Below are 21,248 nucleotides of genomic sequence, written 5' to 3' on the forward strand. Positions count from 1 at the left end.
AATATGGTAATTTGGGCCCAGACCCCTCAAAATCAAAATTTAAAAACAAAATTTTTCTCGTTGTAATAAGCTTAGTAATACGCTTCTAACGAGCCCTCAACCACTATCAGGGGATTATTTTAACCCAAGATATTGAGATATTTCCAATATTTCACCCTCTCAGCCCACTGTGCAACGCCACCATGCTGGTGCACCGGGCGCCCGATGCACCGATCGCCCTCACCACCGACGCGTTGGACTACGCGGTGGGCGCGGTGCACGAGCAGTGGGTGCGTGGTGCTTGGCAGCCGCTGGCGTTTTTTAGCCGGCAGCTTCGCCCGCACGAACGCCGGTACAGCATCTTCGACTGCGAGCTGCTCGGGCTCCACCTGGCGGTCCGACACTTCCGCCATCTGCTCGACGGCCGCCCGTTCACGGCTTTCGTCGACCACAAGCCCCTTGCGTTCGCGATGGCCAAGGTCGCCGAGCCATGGTCGGCACGGCAGCAGCGTCACCTCTCTGCCGTGTCCGAGTACACGACGGACATCCGTCACGTGGCGGGTAAAGACAACCCGGTGGCGGATTGCCTTTCCCGGTCCGTCGTGCTCGCGGTCCACCTCGGGATCGACTATACCCGGATGGCGGAGGACCAGACCACCGACCCTGGCGTCCAGGCCTTGCGGACCGCCGTCACGGGCCTCCGCGTCACCGAGGTGCCGTTCGACGCCGCGGGCGTGGCCCTCCTATGCGACGTCTCCCTCGGCCGGCCTCGCCCCATCGTGCCCACTGGCTGGCGGCGCCCAGTTTTCGACGCCATCCACGGCCTGTCCCACCCGGGCACGAAGGCATCCCAGAAGCTCGTCGCGGCTAAGTTCATCTGGCATGGCCTCAGGAAGGACGTCCGCGACTGGGCCAGGACATGCTTCGCGTGCCAGCGCGCAAAGGTCCACCGCCACACCCAGGCCCCGTTGGCCCCGTTTACGGTGCCCGAGCATCGGTTCGACCACGTTCACGTCGACTTGGTGGGACCTCTGCCCTCCTCGCGAGGGTTCACACACCTCCTCACTGTGGTGAAAATGTAAGTTGAACCCAGGTGTGACGCTCACTTAAACCACTGGGCGGTGTCTATAAGACCTCGGGACGTCCGCGACTCGAGGCCACTCCTGCGACTTTATACAATGACATGTAGAATTGAATGGTACGTACCCACTTATATTCTAGGCTTGCTTGCATCTCCACGAGACACGACAGGAGACGATACTAGGGCATGCCCGTACTATATCTATATCTAAAATTATATCCCCCCCTCTATTTACATGAAATGGTTTGGTCCAAAGCGAACTGCTTGCGAGTACGGTGACAATCCCCCCCCTCTATTTACATGAAATGGTTTGGTCCAAAGCGAACGGCTTGCGGAGTTTGGTAAAGAAATCGCCATAGCATGCACAAACGCGCAGGAAAGCGAAAGAATCACAAATTAGTTTTAAAACATCGTTTAACGCCAACATAGCGGCAACATAGTTTGCCAACGTGAAATAAATGAATACGCTCTCAAATGTGCCGTCCGAGGCAGAGTCTGTTCGCCACGTTCGGCACACGTGATAGCTCGCTGCTCTCTGATTGGTTGAATCGTTTTTTGGACATAGCTCGGTAACTACTTCTCCGATTAATATGAAACCTTGAAAAGGCACATCCTCGGGTCCCCAGCAATATACCTGGCAAGTTTAAAGTATATCGGACCCGTGGTTGTCGAGAAACAGCGGTCACAGACATACAGACATACAAACATACAAACATACACAGAGATTACTGGAATTATAGATAGATATCCAATCTTTCTCATATGATGCCTTGATCCTGACATATATGTTGCATGGTGTATTTTACAGGATGATGTTACGATCTAATTGAAATTAAACCTATCTATGGGACGAGTTGTGGATTTGGTTGATTTTCACAACACTCACCATGGTGGACCGCACCACACGGTGCCATTGGCGGCGACGTCTGTGGCTGATGTGGCGCACGCCTTCATCGCCACTTGGGTTGCCCGGTTCGGTGCCCCCTCGGACATCTCGTCCGACCGTGGCCCCCAGTTCACCTCGGAGCTCTGGTGCGCGGTGGCGCAAGGGATAGGCGTAAAACTACACCGCACCACGGCCTACCACCCCCAGGCCAATGGCCTGTGCGAGCGCTTTTATCGCTCGATGAAGGCCGCGCTCCGGGCCAGCCTCCGCGACGGCAGCTGGGCCGACAGGCTCCCCTGGGTCCTGCTGGGCCTCAGGACGGCGCCCAAGGACGACCTGCGTGCATCCTCGGCGGAGCTGGTCTTCGGGCAACCACTGCAGGTACCGGGCGAATTTATCCCCGACTCCACGGCTCCTTGGTCCGCGGCGAAACAGCGCTCCACCCTGCAGGAGACCGCCCGGAGGTTCGCCCCGGTGCCGACGGCACACCACGGTTGCCGGTCTTCCCACATCGCCCGAGAGCTTCGCACGGCAGAGTTCGTCTTCGTCCAGTACGACGCCCACCGGGCACCGCTACGGCCCCCGTACGACGGGCCCTTCCGCGTGCTGGAGACCGGGGACAAATATTTCACCATCGACATGGCCCCGGATCGTGTCTCCGTGGACCGCCTCAAGCCGGCCCACCTCAAACTGGACCACCCCCCGCAAGCAGCTCTGCCTCCGGGTCGAGGCCGCCCCCCGGCGGTCAGACCCCCGGCACCCCCCAGCCCCGCTACCCCCCAGCCCTGCACACATCGCCAGGGGGCGTTTCGGCCGGGTCATCCGGCTTCCCCGCAAACTCACCCTTCAGGTGCGCGGGAATTCTGGGGGGGCGCGTGTGGCAGGCACAAGGGACAAGAATTCCGCGCACCGGCAGGTGGCGCGAATGTCCAGGCGGGGAACTGTAATGCACGCCCCGCCTATCGGCCGATCAGCCACGCCCGGGGGCAAGGCGTTGCCTCGGGACATATGCGGGCTCTCAGCTCGAGCCGCCCAGTGCTGAAGTGCGAGCTCTTAATAAAGACTCTTTGTATGTACCAACGCGTTGTGGCCTACCTCTCTGGCAATCGAGTCGTGTGTGCACAGCACCACAATATCACCTTTATCTATCAATATTGTTGAAATTATGATGAAATAGCTGCATGTTGAAATATTTTGAAAAAGTCAAAACTTTACATGGGGTGTACCTACTTTTTCACATGACTGTATGTGGACAGACGGACGGACGACGCACCATCCCATAATCTCCCTGGAACTATGTCCCAGGTGCGCTAATAGAAAGTAAGGATTAAGTTGATAAAACTTAATTGGGTGCAGAGAATAAAAATAAAAATTATAAGCGGGTGCAGTATTTGTTCACTCTCCATCTCCGCAACCCCCCCTCCCCTTTTCCCTGCATAAGAGAAATGCCATGATGACTTAAGCTGGGAAAGATTGATCATGGCACATTTAGAATAAAATTTAAACCACGAGCTCCTCCACGAGCCTAAACTCCCGATTCATTTTTCAAGAATACCCAAAAGCACATTTCCATCACAAACAATACTCATTCAATCAAATTTTGAATCAAAGAATCAGAAAACAAAAACACACAAAAACAAGCAATTCAAACCTTATTGTAAAGAGAATGACTATAAAGCAAACATTACAACAGAAATGTTATTTGTACACGAGGTCGTGTTGAAAAGTAATCCCTCTTAGTCTTTTTCTCCAAAGCAGGTAAAGATATTCGAATAAAACAAAGATACGAAACAAAGCACAATCCGCACAGTAGTACTTCTCACCATTGCGTGTGAAGTTTCCTGATTTTGACACTAGTGACTCGATGTCTCAGTGCTGTGTCAGTCAGGATGGCAGAAGGAGCAATGGAGACGAAAGAAGAGACGAGACGAGACGAAAGGAGACGAGACGAGACGAGACGAAGAGACGAGACGAGAGACGAGACGAGACGAAAGAAGAGACGAGACGAAAGAGGAGACGAGACGAGACGAGACGAGACGAAAGAAGAGACGAGACGAGACGAAAGAATAGACGAGACGAGACGAAAGAAGAGACGAGACGAAAGAAGAGACGAGACGAGACGAGACGAGACGAAAGAAGAGAGACGAGAGACGAAAGAGACGAGACAAGACGAAAGAAGAGACGAGACGAGACGAAAGAAGAGACGAGACGAGACGAAAGAAGAGACGAGACGAGATGAAAGAAGAGACGAGACGAAAGAAGAGACGAAAGAAGAGACGAGACAAGACGAGACGAAAGAAGAGACGAGACGAGACGAAAGAAGAGACGAGACGAGACAAAAGAAGAGACGAGACGAGACGAAAGAAGAGACGAGACGAAAGAAGAGACGAGACGAAAGAAGAGACGAGACGAAAGAAGAGACGAGACGAAAGAAGAGACGAGACGAAAGAAGAGACGAGACGAAAGAAGAGACGAGACGAGATGAAAGAAGAGACGAGACGAGACGAAAGAAGAGACGAGACAAGACGAAGAGACGAGACGAAAGAAGAGACGAGAAGAGACGAGACGAGACGAAAGAAGAGACGAGACGAAAGAAGAGACGAGACGAAAGAAGAGACGAGACGAAAGAAGAGACGAGACGAAAGAAGAGACGGGACGAGACGAAAGAAGAGACGAGACGAGACGAGACAAGACGAGACAAGACGAAAGAAGAGACGAGACGAAAGAAGAGACGAGACGAGACGAAGGAAGAGCCGAGACGAAGGAAGAGCCGAGACGAGACGAAAGAAGAGACGAGACGAAAGAAGAGACGAGACGAAAGAAGAGACGAGGAGAGACGAAAGAAGAGACGAGACGAGACGAAAGAAGAGACGAGACGAAAGAGACGAGACGAGACGAAGAAGAGACGAGACGAGACGAAAGAAGACGAGACGAAAGAAGAGACGAGACAAAAGAAGAGACGAGACGAAAGAAGAGACGAGACGAAAGAAGAGACGAGACGAAAGAAGAGACGAGACGAAAGAAGAGACGAGACGAAAGAAGAGACGAGGAGAGACGAAAGAAGAGACGAGACGAGACGAAAGAAGAGACGAGACGAAAGAGACGAGACGAGACGAAGAAGAGACGAGACGAGACGAAAGAAGACGAGACGAAAGAAGAGACGAGACAAAAGAAGAGACGAGACGAAAGAAGAGACGAGACGAAAGAAGAGACGAGACGAAAGAAGAGACGAGACGAAAGAAGAGACGAGACGAGATGAAAGAAGAGACGAGACGAGACGAAAGAAGAGACGAGACGAAAGAAGAGACGAGACGAAAGAAGAGACGAGACGAAAGAAGAGACGAGACGAGACGAAAGAAGAGACGAGACGAAAGAAGAGACGAGACGAAAGAAGAGACGAGACGAGACGAGACGAGACGAAAGAAGAGACGAGGCAAGACGAAAGAAGAGACGAGACGAAAGAAGAGACGAGACGAGACGAAGGAAGAGCCGAGACGAGACGAAAGAAGAGACGAGACGAGACGAAAGAAGAGGTGAGACGAAAGAAGAGACGAGACGAAAGAGACGAGACGAGACGAAGAAGAGACGAAGAAGAGACGAGACGAGACGAAAGAAGACGAGACGAAAGAGACGAGACGAGACGAAGAAGAGACGAGACGAGACGAAACGAGACGAGAGACGAGACGACGGGAGACGAGACGACGGGAGACGAGACGACGGGAGACGAGACGACGGGAGACGAGACGACGGGAGACGAGACGACGGGAGACGAGACGACGGGAGACGAGACGACGGGAGACGAGACGACGGGAGACGAGACGACGGGAGACGAGACGACGGGAGACGAGACGACGGGAGACGAGACGACGGGAGACGAGACGACGGGAGACGAGACGACGGGAGACGAGACGACGGGAGACGAGACGACGGGAGACGAGACGACGGGAGACGAGACGACGGGAGACGAGACGACGGGAGACGAGACGACGGGAGACGAGACGACGGGAGACGAGACGACGGGAGACGAGACGACGGGAGACGAGACGACGGGAGACGAGACGACGGGAGACGAGACGACACGACGGGAGACGAGACGACGGGAGACGAGACACGAGACGACGAGACACGAGACGACGGGAGACGAGACGACGAGAGACGAGACACGAGACGACAGGAGACGAGACGACGGGAGACGAGACGACAGGAGACGAGACACGAGACGACGGGAGACGAGACACGAGACGACGAGAGACGAGACACGAGACGACAGGAGACGAGACGACGGGAGACGAGACGACAGGAGACGAGACACGAGACGACGGGAGACGAGACACGAGACGACGGGAGACGAGACGACGAGACACGAGACGACGGGAGACGAGACGGCCGACTGGAGACGAGACGGCCGACTGGAGACGAGACGGCCGACTGGAGACGAGACGGCCGACTGGAGACGAGACGGCCGACTGGAGACGAGACGGCCGACTGGAGACGAGACGGCCGACTGGAGACGAGACGGCCGACTGGAGACGAGACGGCCGACTGGAGACGAGACGGCCGACTGGAGACGAGACGGCCGACTGGAGACGAGACGGCCGACTGGAGACGAGACGGCCGACTGGAGACGAGACGGCCGACTGGAGACGAGACGGCCGACTGGAGACGAGACGGCCGACTGGAGACGAGACGGCCGACTGGAGACGAGACGGCCGACTGGAGACGAGACGGCCGACTGGAGACGAGACGGCCGACTGGAGACGAGACGGCCGACTGGAGACGAGACGGCCGACTGGAGACGAGACGGCCGACTGGAGACGAGACGGCCGACTGGAGACGAGACGGCCGACTGGAGACGAGACGGCCGACTGGAGACGAGACGGCCGACTGGAGACGAGACGGCCGACTGGAGACGAGACGGCCGACTGGAGACGAGACGGCCGACTGGAGACGAGACGGCCGACTGGAGACGAGACGGCCGACTGGAGACGAGACGGCCGACTGGAGACGAGACGGCCGACTGGAGACGAGACGGCCGACTGGAGACGAGACGGCCGACTGGAGACGAGACGGCCGACTGGAGACGAGACGGCCGACTGGAGACGAGACGGCCGACTGGAGACGAGACGGCCGACTGGAGACGAGACGGCCGACTGGAGACGAGACGGCCGACTGGAGACGAGACGGCCGACTGGAGACGAGACGGCCGACTGGAGACGAGACGGCCGACTGGAGACGAGACGGCCGACTGGAGACGACACGACCGACTGGAGACGAGACGGCCGACTGGAGACGAGACGGCCGACTGGAGACGAGACGGCCGACTGGAGACGAGACGGCCGACTGGAGACGAGACGGCCGACTGGAGACGAGACGGCCGACTGGAGACGAGACGGCCGACTGGAGACACGACCGACTGGAGACGACACGACCGACTGGAGATGAGACAAGAGTTGGGTGCACCATTACGATAATGAGAGTAAAAGAGGGTCAATGGAGTACAGTCACAAAAGATCACCAAGTCCCGACTTGGTTCGGTCAGATTTTCATCTCTTCCCCAAACTTAAAGGGCCACAGACACAGAAAATCATGTTTGGTTTAATTAATAGATATTGCTTCACTTTAACACTTAATCGTCCTTTAAAAAAAATAAATATCACTCGATTGGCCCCCGCCACAAAAAACGGCGATTTGATTGCTCATGTGACTGGCTACGTCATCGAGGGAATTTTTGTTGCTGCTGGTAGTTTTTTATAATGATTTTGACTATCAGAAGATTCTTGGTCAGGCAGTTATCATTGCGTGCTGAGAAACCTTTCCCTCGATTACATCACACAGGTTTACATCATGAATGAACATCACGATTTTAGGGGCGGGACTCCACTACCAGCTAAAAACTACCAGCAGAAACAAAAATTCCCTCGATGACGTAGCCAGTCACATGAGCAATTAAATCGCCGTTTTTTGGGTGGCGGGGGCCAATCGAGTGATATTTATTCAAAAAAAAAAGGACGATTAAGTGTGAAGTGAAGCAATATCTATTAATTAAACCAAACATGATTTTCTGTGTCTGTGGCCCTTTAAGGAACACCTTCGTGGGGAACGTCTTTTGACAATGATGTCAAGGCCGCATCACAAAACTACTTCAACGTTGATAGAAACATGTGGACTGCAATGGTGATCATGTTGAGAAATAAATATACACCACGGTAGAATAAAGATGGATGTACGTATCTTTGTTTTATTCGAATATCTTTACCTGGTTGTGAGAAAAAGAATAAGGGGCATTCTTTTTCAATGTGCCCTCTAAATTTCCATGCAAACACTGAAAGTCAAAGGACAGACCTGTAAACTGGAATGCAATAAATGATTGAATTTTAAATTCAATGGCTGCTCCCCAATCACTAAAATGAACCACAATTTTGCTTCCAGGAAAATATTCCATCCCTCAATTATAATGTTAAAACGACAGGGATGGGTAAGGAGAGAACCTTCAGATGGCAGAGCGAAAATATTCCATCCCTCAATTATAATGTTAAAACATCTCGACCCCTCTTTCCTTTGTTCCCCCCACCGTGAGCCCGAAGGAGATGGGCAGGTAGTAGTCACGAAGACAGCCACCACCAGAAAAAGGGTCGTGGGGGGAGACCCACTTGCCGCGGTGGTTACGTACCATGTTCGTTGAGATCACAAAGGGGGTCACCGGACCGGTGCGGGGGGGCAGGGATCTGCACAAAATTTGGATTTGAGGAGAAGAGGGGGAGGAAAAAAGGTTGCGTTAAGCCGAGGGATCGGAGAAAACTTACCCCGGATTTAACCAATCGCATTTGTTCGGTTCCCCCTAAAGTTTGCAATTGGAACACGGAATTGCTTATCAAACAACCTAAGGCAGGATAACCATCTTAACAATCTTTCCTTCACCTATTGCAGTTCATTTATTTGCTTATTCCAAAGCCATAACCATGAATTTAACATGGCTGGGGCATGGCAGGAAAGCAAACCATACAAAGCCATGGGTGTGGTGAGAAATCATAACTCTGCATGGAGTAATGAGCACACAAAGGTGAGGTACATACAGGTGAATAAGGGAGCGAACTAGCAAGAGGAGTAAACAGAGGAAGTGAAAATGGTATGAAAAGGAGCTCGGAACATGTAATGAAAGGAGCTCGGAACATGTAATGAAAAGTGCACGTAAACATGGAATGAGATGGAAATGAACAAGACTATAAGAGGGTATTTGTGCAGGCATTGAAGGATGGAGGGAGGAAGGGGGAGAGGGGGCAGAGAAAGGAGGGAGGGGGTGTCAGGCATTTCACAAAAATAAGGGAAATGGAAAAGGGGGCAAACAAGTGGAAAAGGAGGCAAACAACAGTGGAAAAAGGGGGCAAACAACAGTGGAAAAAGGGGGCAAACAACAGTGGAAAAAGGGGGCAAACAACAGTGGAAAAAGGGGGCAAACAACAGTGGAAAAAGGGGGCAAACAACAGTGGAAAAAGGGGGCAAACAACAGTGGAAAAAGGGGGCAAACAACAGTGGAAAAAGGGGGCAAACAGTGGGAAAAGGGGGCAAACAGTGGGAAAAGGGGGCAAACAGTGGGAAAAGGGGGCAAACAGTGGGAAAAGGGGGCAAACAGTGGGAAAAGGGGGCAAGCAGTGGGAAAAGGGGGCAAACAGTGGGAAAAGGGGGCAAACAGTGGGAAAAGGGGGCAAACAGTGGGAAAAGGGGGCAAACAGTGGGAAAAGGGGGAAAACAGTGGGAAAAGGGGGCAAACAGTGGGAAAAGGGGGCAAACAGTGGGAAAAGGGGGCAAACAGTGGGAAAAGGGGGCAAACAGTGGAAAAGGGGGGCGAACAGTGGAAAAAGGGGGCAAACAGTGGAAAAAGGGGGCAAACAGTGGAAAAAGGGGGCAAACAGTGGAAAAAGGGGGCAAACAGTGGAAAAAGGGGGCAAACAGTGGAAAAAGGGGGCAAACAGTGGAAAAAGGGGGCAAACAGTGGAAAAAGGGGGCAAACAGTGGAAAAAGGGGGCAAACAGTGGAAAAAGGGGGCAAACAGTGGAAAAAGGGGGCAAACAGTGGAAAAAGGGGGCAAACAGTGGAAAAAGGGGGCAAACAGTGGAAAAAGGGGGCAAACAGTGGAAAAAGGGGGCAAACCGTGGAAAAAGGGGGCAAACAGTGGAAAAAGGGGGCAAACAGTGGAAAAAGGGGGCAAACAGTGGAAAAAGGGGGCAAACAGTGGAAAAAGGGGGCAAACAGTGGAAAAAGGGGGCAAACAGTGGAAAAAGGGGGCAAACAGTGGAAAAAGGGGGGCAAACAGTGGAAAAAGGGGGCAAACAGTGGAAAAAGGGGGCAAACAGTGGAAAAAGGGGGCAAACAGTGGAAAAAGGGGGCAAACAGTGGAAAAAGGGGGCAAACAGTGGAAAAAGGGGGCAAACAGTGGAAAAAGGGGGCAAACAGTGGAAAAAGGGGGCAAACAGTGGAAAAAGGGGGCAAACAGTGGAAAAGGGGGGCAAACAACAGTGGAAAAGGGGGCAAACAACAGTGGAAAAGGGGGCAAACAACAGTGGAAAAGGGGGCAAACAACAGTGGAAAAGGGGGCAAACAACAGTGGAAAAGGGGGCAAACAACAGTGGAAAAGGGGGCAAACAACAGTGGAAAAGGGGGCAAACAACAGTGGAAAAGGGGGCAAACAGTGGAAAAGGGGGCAAACAGTGGAAAAGGGGGCAAACAAGTGGAAAAAGGGGGCAAACAACAGTGGAAAAAGGGGGCAAACAGTGGAAAAAGGGGGCAAACAGTGGAAAAAGGGGGCAAACAGTGGAAAAAGGGGGCAAACAGTGGAAAAAGGGGGCAAACAGTGGAAAAAGGGGGCAAACAACAGTGGAAAAAGGGGCCAACAGTGGAAAAGGGGGCAAACAACAGTGGAAAAAGGGGGCAAACAACAGTGGAAAAAGGGGGCAAACAAGTGGAAAAAGGGGGCAAACAACAGTGGAAAAGGGGGGCAAACAACAGTGGAAAAGGGGGCAAACAACAGTGGAAAAGGGGGCAAACAACAGTGGAAAAGGGGGCAAACAACAGTGGAAAAGGGGGCAAACAACAGTGGAAAAGGGGGCAAACAACAGTGGAAAAGGGGGCAAACAACTGGAAAAGGGGGCAAACAACTGGAAAAGGGGGCAAACAACTGGAAAAGGGGGCAAACAACTGGAAAAGGGGGCAAACAACTGGAAAAGGGGGCAAACAACTGGAAAAGGGGGCAAACAACTGGAAAAGGGGGCAAACAACTGGAAAAGGGGGCAAACAACTGGAAAAGGGGGCAAACAACAGTGGAGTGGAAAAAGGGGGCAAACAGTGGAGTGGAAAAAGGGGGGCAAACAGTGGAGTGGAAAAAGGGGGGCAAACAACAGTGGAGTGGAAAAAGGGGGCAAACAACAGCGGAGTGGAAAAAGAGGGCAAACAACAGTGGATAAAGGGGGCAAACAACAGTGGAAAAAGGGTATACAGCAGGGAAAAGACAAGGCAAGCACACAATGAACATACATTTTTGGGTAAAAAAAGTGGTGAAAGGCTGTTGGTTGTTTAATAACAATGGCAATCAATGTCAGTGCAAAATATAGAAGGAAGAAAAAGAGAGAGAAGGAAGAATAAAATAATGATGACGTTTATGGAAGGAATAAGGGCAGGGAAAATAAATTGATCATGGAGAGGAAGCTGGTGTAAGGAATAAAGAGAAAACAAAATACAAATTTAAACAAATAAGGAGGGTTCAAAAGGTGAAAACAACAATCCTCCAATTATAAATATTATTAAATATGAACTAGACAAGCATTTAGAGAACACATTTTCACGATCAATTTCAAAACAGCCGAAGTAAGAGCGATTTGTTCACTATATTTGTTCTTTGGCTCCACGTACTCCACCTCGACTGCAAGGACCAATCGATGGTTTGAAACTCAAGTGCGGGTTCAGGTGCGGAAGGAAACTACAAAAAGAATTACTTTAAACGATGGCAATTAACAAGAACTACACTTGATGTGATTGTGATTGGGGATTGTTCATTGTGACTAATTTTAACAGGCATAAATTGCCAAGTTTAAGAAATCCGATTTATGTCGTGTTCAAAGTCTATGTGGTGCTAACATTTGAGCTTGTATTGGGGTTGGGGGATTGGGAGGGAGGAAAAGAGAGCAAGGAGGAAGGGTGCGGTAGAGAGAAAGGTGGATGGGTGGGGGCAGGGGAGAGAGAGGAGGAGGAGGAGAGCAAGGAGGGTAGGGGTGTGGGGGGAGGGGAGGAGAGCAATGAGGAGATCAGGGAAGAGGAGAGCAGGGAGGAGGAGAGCAAGGTGGGAGGGGAGCAAGGTGGGAGGGGAGGCGAGGAGGACGAGGAAGACTAAGAAGAAAAGGAAGAAGAGGAAGATCAGGAAGACCAGGAAAAGGAAAGAAGAAGAGAAGAGAAAGAGGAGAAAAGAAGGAAGTTGTGTGCGGGGGTGGCTTCGGGAAGAGGAAATGTAATTTTGATCGAGCAGAATAAAGTAAATAAATGTAGTATTTACCTGTATCTTTAAAATTGATCTAATCAAATAGCTTTGGATTTTTTTTTTTCCCAGCGTTTAGCGATCAATACACGCTTTGAACTTTAACAATTCGTAATGCAGACATTTTCACTTCACCCGTTTTTAAAGCCTGAACATATATTAGCTTTTTACCTCCACCACCAAAGGTGGATGGAGGTTATGTTTTCACTCCTATCTGGCTGTGAACAAAATATCTCAAAATGTTGTGGACGGATTCGGACAAAATCTGGCAGAGATGTGGCGTATGCGACAAGGACGAAATGATTAGATTTTGGTGAAGATCCGGATTTAGATCCGGCTGCTATAATTTTTTAAGTGATTCTTCACCATTGGGAGATAGGGACAAAAACTATATATAGCAGGATATCTCAAAAAGTTGAGGATGGATTTGGGCCAAACATGGTGGACCGGTTGTGAGTCTGACGAGGAAGAATCGATTCAATTTTGGTGACGATCTAAATATGGATTCGGTTAAGAGAATTCTTTAAGTGATTCTTCACCATTGAGTGATATGGCCAACCAGGTGGAGGTATGCTCTCTACTGAGTGCCATTCTATTACGTTATATATCCGTCAGTGTCACACGTGCCCCGGCCATCGACTCGATGGGGTCAAGCAAACGAGATACAAAACACCAACGATGTCACCAAGGGGCTGAACCATTTCCTTTTAAACAATCGGAGATCATTGATTACGGACGAGATCGTACATTTGATGGATTTTGTGAATCAAGCTTTGGCCGTTTGGTTTTCATATCCAGGTAATAGTTGAATATCCAGACGACGTTCATGACCATTTCGAACTCGACAGTTGCGAAAACATGAACGTTTCTCATGGCCGAAGGAGAGTTATAAAGGAGTACGTAATCACTCTAAGGACAAATTAATTCACACTATCAAGAAGTTGGTGATGGTGATGAACGGGGCAGGTTGGTTGGTGAAGGATGGCAGCAAATAAACGCAAGGGTGGTGTAAGATGAAGACAAATAAAAGGAAAACAAAAGGAAGGGGTGGAAGCAAACATAGGAGGTACAAAACATCACTGACCTCTTTGAACGAAGCTGCCGCAGATGGTGGAACACATTAATGATGTCTCTGTTCCTCCGAGGAGCTTCTTCTATCTTTGATGCCAGGTTAACACAAGCCATCGCCACCACCTGGCCACATCGCCACAGGGGCACTCACATATAAATCCATTCCCGACGAGCACAGTGGAAGGACTACACGACGGCACCATTTTGCCCAGGCTTAAACACAAGTAAAAAAAGGTCCCTTCCCCAATGCACATCATTTGTTCATCTAGTGTACCCACTGCAATGTACCAAACAAGACAACCTAGTGTAACTGCACAAACTCGTTTATTCGGTTAACGTGCGACGTATTAAGAAGCGATTTTCAAAAAAGTCCAAAACAAAGTTCAAAACAGAATTTAAAGGTCAAAATGGACGTCGATGCCTCTTATTTGTGACCATCGAGTTCTTCCACAGGTATGACCTATAGACAGCAGGTATAAAAGGGTCAGCGCTCTGCCGGCATCATTTGTACCGAGTTAACGCACAAAAATAAAAATAAAAATCCTGGTTTCCGGTGACGCGCTCAAAAAATTACAAGTTGGTAGGGGTTGGCGAAAATTACTTTGTCAATTGTGTTTTGCCGTCTAATGCCTGCACTGTAGTTATACCATCTGCACGGTTTCAGGTGAGCACCCATCATTAGTCAGAGACTATTTTTAAACGGAATTCAAGAATCTGGGGCTGGCAGGATAGCTGAGAGGTATGCACACTACCCTCTAACCAACCTGTCTAACCTGGGATTGAATCCCAACCCAACTACAAACCGTCATGCTGGAGTTTCATCAATGTGTGCGCAGTCCCTCGGATGGACCTTAAGCGAGTGTCTCGTCTGCCGACAGTTGGTGGACATTCAAGAAAGATCCCACGGTGTCCTTCACAGAAAGTCGGCAAGCTAGAGTCAGCACCACGAACAAATTACAAATTCCTACTGTGACTACTTCGTCAAACGTCAGGACTGGCCAGCCGGTTCTTGAAACACTTGGCAAAAAACACCCCCCAATCACACAAGAACGTGGGAATAAATGTGGCTGTTAAAAGAAAGAAGAACACAGTTCAACGCCCGTGGTCGGACAGATTGGGTAAAACGTCCTAAGAGAAGCCGTTTCATAACCGTTCAGCAAGCTTGCTTGTGAATGGCCAAAACAGAATGACGCACAAGAGATATTTGGGAGAGATTGACCAGAGTGGGTTGACAACATGCTTTTTGAAAAACCAAACAGAACAGGATATCATATAAGCAAATGCCAAAGATCAAATAAACATTAATGGTTGTGGGTAAATCATTTGGAGGTTAGAAATTCTGCCCAGAAATGTGGAACTAATCAGAACAGGAAATGAGAAACGAGCAGCAGTGCCTCTTGTACCCCAAAATAACCAACAACTATTCACCCACTGCCCCCCTAAATAGCCTCCAACAACCCACCCACCGCACCCTCAATACCGTCAACCACCCAACGCCCACATAAATAACCTTCAACCACACACCCAGCCACCACCCCCCAATAGACTTCACTCCACCCACCGCACCCACCACACCTTCCCAACCAACCACCCACCCACTTCCCCCCTCAAAAAGCTCCAACCAACCACCCACCCACTTCCCCCATAAATAACCTCCACTCTACCAACCGCCCCTACCCCTTGATGACATCCAACCACCCACCGCCTTCATAAATAACCAACCAACCACCGCCCCCATAAATAGCCTCCAACCACCAGCGCCCCTCAATAACCTCCACTGCACCCACAATATCCTCCAACTACTCACCACCCCCATAAATATCCTCTAACCACTCACCACCCCCATAAATATCCTCCAACCACTCACCGCCCCCATAAATATCCTCCAACCACTCACCGCCCCCATAAATATCCTCCAACCACTCACCGCCCCCATAAATATCCTCCAACCACTCACCGCCCCCATAAATATCCTCCAACCACTCACCGCCCCCATAAATATCCTCCAACCATTCTCCGCCCCCATAAATATCCTCCAACCACTCACCGCCCCCATAAATAACCTCCAACCACTCACCGCCCCCATAAATATCCTCCAACCACTCACCGCCCCCATAAATATCCTCCAACCACTCACCGCCCCCATAAATATCCTCCAACCATTCTCCGCCCCCATAAATATCCTCCAACCACTCACCGCCCCCATAAATATCCTCCAACCACTCACCGCCCCCATAAATATCCTCCAACCACTCACCGCCCCCATAAATATCCTCCCACCACTCACCGCCCCCATAAATATCCTCCCACCACTCACCACCCCCATAAATATCCTCCAACCACACACCGCCCCCATAAATAGCCTACAACCACTCACCACCCCCATAAATATCCTCCCACCACTCACCGCCCCCATAAGTATCCTCCAACCACTCACCGCCTCCATAAATAGCCTACAACCACTCACCGCCCCCATAAATAGCCTACAACCACCAGCGCCCCTTAATAACCTCCACTCCACCCCCATCTCCCTCCCCTCAACTCAACCACCCATTCCAGTTCCCCTGAATAAACCAGCTATTTAAGTTTAACACAGTTCACCCACTTTTAGTTTTACATTATTCGTAAACTACACCAAAACTTTGTCGATGAAAAAGTTCTCCACCGAGACGTCAAACAACCCCAATTTCAAAAACCAGTCACGTGCCAAGCATTTTCAAAAACGGGTCACGTGCCAAGCAATTTCAAAAACCGGTCACGTGTCGTCACTACGTCAGAGAAAAATGCGTAAATGAGTTTAAATTCCAAAACTTCGAGCATGGTGCGTTCAACATGAAGCGCAAAATAACGTGAATCATGACATGGCCATCACGTGAAATCGACGTTATTCTGAACGTTTCATCCGTAGGCGGCGTGACGGTACACTGACGTCATCGAGTGACTCACGAAGCAAAAAAAAACAAAAAAGGTGAAAAAAAACGTTAACAACCTAAAATGTGTCTCCGTGTTCGTCGATTCAGGTCAAAAGGCTAAATAACGAAATAAAATAAAACATTTACGACACTCGCGCCTCCTAAAACTTTACGTTTACAATCATTCGACATCCAAATCGGTCGCCATTTTGAGTTTCCTCCCGGAGAAGTAGTTAACAGTTCGGGTAGAACAGGTAACCAAAGCAGGGACATCTTTACAGAGTTCCTGTCATAGGTTGTTACGTGTCACGTTTAGGTGATAAATACTGGATTTGTTTCGGAGATACTCGTTACCTCGTAGAGATAACACGCAACGGGCGAACAATAGGACGTCGGTCATTATCGCCGCCATTTTATTTTTAGCCCCATGTCCGAGCCGCGCCTCGAACACGCACACCAAGCTCGTGGGCTCCCATTACGCACACACCGGCCGCACACACAACCACAAGCCAAACTCACCTCCATGTTGTGTTTCACGAAGGACTTGGAATAGAAAAAGCGATGAAATAGAACTTGCCCACTCGCCATGGCGACCTACAAATACAACGCGGCGAAAAGGAAGAAACATCACGGCATGAAGGGGAAAAAACCCACCAATGGTCGCGGGGGAGAAATCGTCGATCCTACCTGAGGAAGCTTTAACAAAATGCCGGCAGACTGAATGAGCTCACAACCGATCGCTCGCAGGTCCGTCTCCGTTTCCAGGTCGAGACCGTCGAGCAGAGACGGCGTCGTCGAGAGCTTCTCCTCGGGTATGATGCAGTTCTCCAAGGATATGGCAACAGAGGAATACACACGATCTCCCACAAGGAATCCACTCGCTTCGCCCTGAACCGCCATTTGCCCGCTTCGTGTCCGCGCAGAGGGGGAGAGAAAGTAGTGCTGAGACCCCGCCTCTTCCTGCCACCAAATCTAGCTCTCAGAAACGCTCCGCCTGCAAACTCCGCCCAACCGCATCACTGCCGCATGGGGAGATGTAACCTGAGGCACTTCTTGCGAAAGAACGAAATCGCTTTTTCCTGTTTACATGTTTTTTTGTTGATTGTGAATCACTTTTCCGTTCTTTTCTTTTTAAAATATAAAAATAACTGTTTACTTTTCTCAATTATGAATCTTTGAATTGTTTTGTACGATCGTGTTTAAAATAGTGAACTTTATATTTAATGGTTGGATAAATTTAATAACATTTTCCTGTTAATAGTTAACATTAACATAAAACAAGCGAAACATCAATCAATAAGCCCCATTGCAAGAAGCACCCCAACCCGAACAACCCACTGGACTGGTCATTCCAATTCCAATGATTACGTGGGCAAAGGAGCCCCTATTATTGTCCCCATCTGAACCCCCTATTATTGTCCCCATCTGAACCCCCTGTTATGGTCCCCATCTGAACCCCCTATTATTGTCCCCATCTGAACCCCCTATTATTGTCCCCATCTGAACCTGTTATTGTCCCCATCTGAACCCGTTATTGTCCCCATCTGAACCCCCTATTGTCCCCATCTGAACCCCTTATTATTGTCCCCATCTGAACCCCCTATTATTGTCGCCATCTGAACCCCCTATTATTGTCCCCATCTGAACCCCCCGTTATTGTCCCCATCTGAACCCCCTGTTATGGTCCCCATCTGAACCCCCTGTTATTGTCCCCATCTGAACCCCCCAATTATTGTCCCCATCTGAACCCCCCGTTATTGTCCCCATCTGAACCCCCTATTATTGTCCCCATCTGAACCCCCTATTATTGTCCCCATCTGAACCCCCTATTATTGTCCCCATCTGAACCCCCCGTTATTGTCCCCATCTGAACCCCCTATTATTGTCCCCATCTGAACCCCCTATTATTGTCCCCATCTGAACCCCCTATGATTGTCCCCATCTGAACCCCCTATTATTGTCCCCATCTGAACCCCCTATTATTGTCCCCCATATGAACCCCCTATTATTGTCCCCATCTGAACCCCCTATGATTGTCCCCATCTGAACCCCCTATTATTGTCCCCATCTGAACCCCCTATTATTGTCCCCCATATGAACCCCCCAATTATTGTCCCCATCTGAATCCCCCATTATTGTCCCCATCTGAACCCCCTGTTATTGTCCCCATCTGAACCCCCTATTATTGTCCCCATCTGAACCCCCTATGATTGTCCCCATCTGAACCCCCTATTATTGTCCCCATCTGAACCCCCTATTATTGTCCCCCATATGAACCCCCTGTTATTGTCCCCATCTGAACCCCCTATTATTGTCCCCATCTGAACCCCCTATTATTGTCGCGATCTGAACCCCCTATTATTATCCCCATCTGAACCCCCCGTTATTGTCCCCATCTGAACCCCCTGTTATGGTCCCCATCTGAACCCCCTGTTATTGTCCCCATCTGAACCCCCCAATTATTGTCCCCATCTGTACCCCCTGTTATTGTCCCCATCTGAACCCCCTATTATTGTCCCCATCTGAACCCCCTATTATTGTCCCCATCTGAACCCCCTGTTATGGTCCCCATCTGAACCCCCTATTATTGTCCCCATCTGAACCCCCTATTATTGTCCCCATCTGAACCTGTTATTGTCCCCATCTGAACCCGTTATTGTCCCCATCTGAACCCCCTATTGTCCCCATCTGAACCCCCTATTATTGTCCCCATCTGAACCCCCTATTATTGTCCCCATCTGAACCCCCTATTATTGTCCCCATCTGAACCCCCCGTTATTGTCCCCATCTGAACCCCCTGTTATGGTCCCCATCTGAACCCCCTGTTATTGTCCCCATCTGAACCTCCCAATTATTGTCCCCATCTGAACCCCCCGTTATTGTCCCCATCTGAACCCCCTATTATTGTCCCCATCTGAACCCCCTATTATTGTCCCCATCTGAACCCCCTATTATTGTCCCCATCTGAACCCCTTATGATTGTCCCCATCTGAACCCCCTATTATTGTCCCCATCTGAACCCCCTATTATTGTCCCCCATATGAACCCCCCAATTATTGTCCCCATCTGAATCCCCCATTATTGTCCCCATCTGAACCCCCTGTTATTGTCCCCATCTGAACCCCCTGTTATTGTCCCCATCTGAACTCCCTGTTATTGTCCCCATCTGAACCCTCTGTTATTGTCCCCATCTGAACTCCCTGTTATTGTCCCCATCTGAACCCCCTGTTATTGTCCCCATCTGAACCCCCTGTTATTGTCCCCATCTGAACCCCATATTATTGTCCCCATCTGAACCCCCTGTTATGGTCCCCATCTGAACCCCCTGTTATTGTCCCCATCTGAACCCCCTATTATTGTCCCCATCTGAACCCCCCGTTATTGTCCCCATCTGAACCCCCCGTTATGGTCCCCATCTGAACCCCCTGTTATTGTCCCCATCTGAACCCCCCCGTTATGGTCCCCATCTGAACACCCTGTTATTGTCCCCATCTGAACCCCCCCGTTATGGTCCCCATCTGAACCCCCTATTATTGTCCCCATCTGAACCCCCTATTATTGTCCCCATCTAAACCCCTATTATTGTCCCCATCTGAACCCCTTATGATTGTCCCCATCTGAACCCCCTATTATTGTCCCCATCTGAACCCCCTATTATTGTCCCCCATATGAACCCCCCAATTATTGTCCCCATCTGAATCCCCCATTATTGTCCCCATCTGAACCCCCTGTTATTGTCCCCATCTGAACCCCCTGTTATTGTCCCCATCTGAACTCCCTGTTATTGTCCCCATCTGAACCCCCTGATATTGTCCCCATCTGAACCCCCTATTATTGTCCCCATCTGAACCCCCTGTTATTGTCCCCATCTGAACCCTCTGTTATTGTCCCCATCTGAACTCCCTGTTATTGTCCCCATCTGAACCCCCTGTTATGGTCCCCATCTGAACCCCCTGTTATTGTCCCCATCTGAACCCCCTGTTATTGTCCCCATCTGAACCCCATATTATTGTCCCCATCTGAACCGCCTGTTATGGTCCCCATCTGAACCCCCTGTTATTGTCCCCATCTGAACCCTCTGTTATTGTCCCCATCTGAACTCCCTGTTATTGTCCCCATCTGAACCCCTTGTTATTGTCCCCATCTGAACCCCCTGTTATTGTCCCCATCTGAACCCCCTGTTATTGTCCCCATCTGAACCCCCTATTATTGTCCCCATCTGAACCCCCTATTATTGTCCCCATCTGAACCCCCCGTTATGGTCCCCATCTGAACCCCCTGTTATTGTCCCAATCTGAACCCCCCCCGTTATGGTCCCCATCTGAACCCCCTGTTATTGTCCCCATCTGAACCCCCCTGTTATTGTCCCCATCTGAACCCCCTATTATTGTCCCCATCTGAACCCCCTATTATTGTCCCCATCTGAACCCCTTATGATTGTCCCCATCTGAACCCCCTATTATTGTCCCCATCTGAACCCCCTGTTATTGTCCCCATCTGAACCCCCTGTTATTGTCCCCATCTGAACCCCCTGTTATTGTCCCCATCTGAACCCCCTGTTATTGTCCCCATCTGAACCGCCTGTTATGGTCCCCATCTGAACCCCCTGTTATTGTCCCCATCTGAACCCTCTGTTATTGTCCCCATCTGAACCCCTTGTTATTGTCCCCATCTGAACCCCCTGTTATTGTCCCCATCTGAACCCTCTGTTATTGTCCCCATCTGAACCCCATATTATTGTCCCCATCTGAACCCCATATTATTGTCCCCATCTGAACCGCCTGTTATGGTCCCCAT

The 21,248-nt window shown here is 50.2% G+C and overlaps 1 protein-coding gene across 1 annotated transcript in view; it reads right to left on the reverse strand.

The window, feature by feature from the left end:
• Positions 1-17,420, reverse strand: part of LOC137417391 (cyclin-L1) — a 57,502-nt gene extending 40,082 nt beyond the window's left edge. Inside the window, exons 1-3 of the mRNA XM_068102791.2 lie at positions 17,139-17,420; positions 16,971-17,045; positions 13,553-13,662 (exon numbers count right to left, since the gene is read on the reverse strand). Of these exons, the coding sequence (XP_067958892.1) occupies positions 13,553-13,662; positions 16,971-17,045; positions 17,139-17,351 (398 nt within the window). The 5' untranslated portion in view covers positions 17,352-17,420. The remainder of the gene's footprint in view (positions 1-13,552; positions 13,663-16,970; positions 17,046-17,138) is intronic.
• Between the last annotated feature and the right edge of the window lie 3,828 nt (positions 17,421-21,248).

This window comes from Myxine glutinosa, chromosome 2 (genome assembly GCF_964187855.1).
Source record: "Myxine glutinosa chromosome 2, kmMyxGlut1.1, whole genome shotgun sequence".
Classification (NCBI taxonomy): Eukaryota; Metazoa; Chordata; class Myxini; order Myxiniformes; family Myxinidae; genus Myxine; species Myxine glutinosa.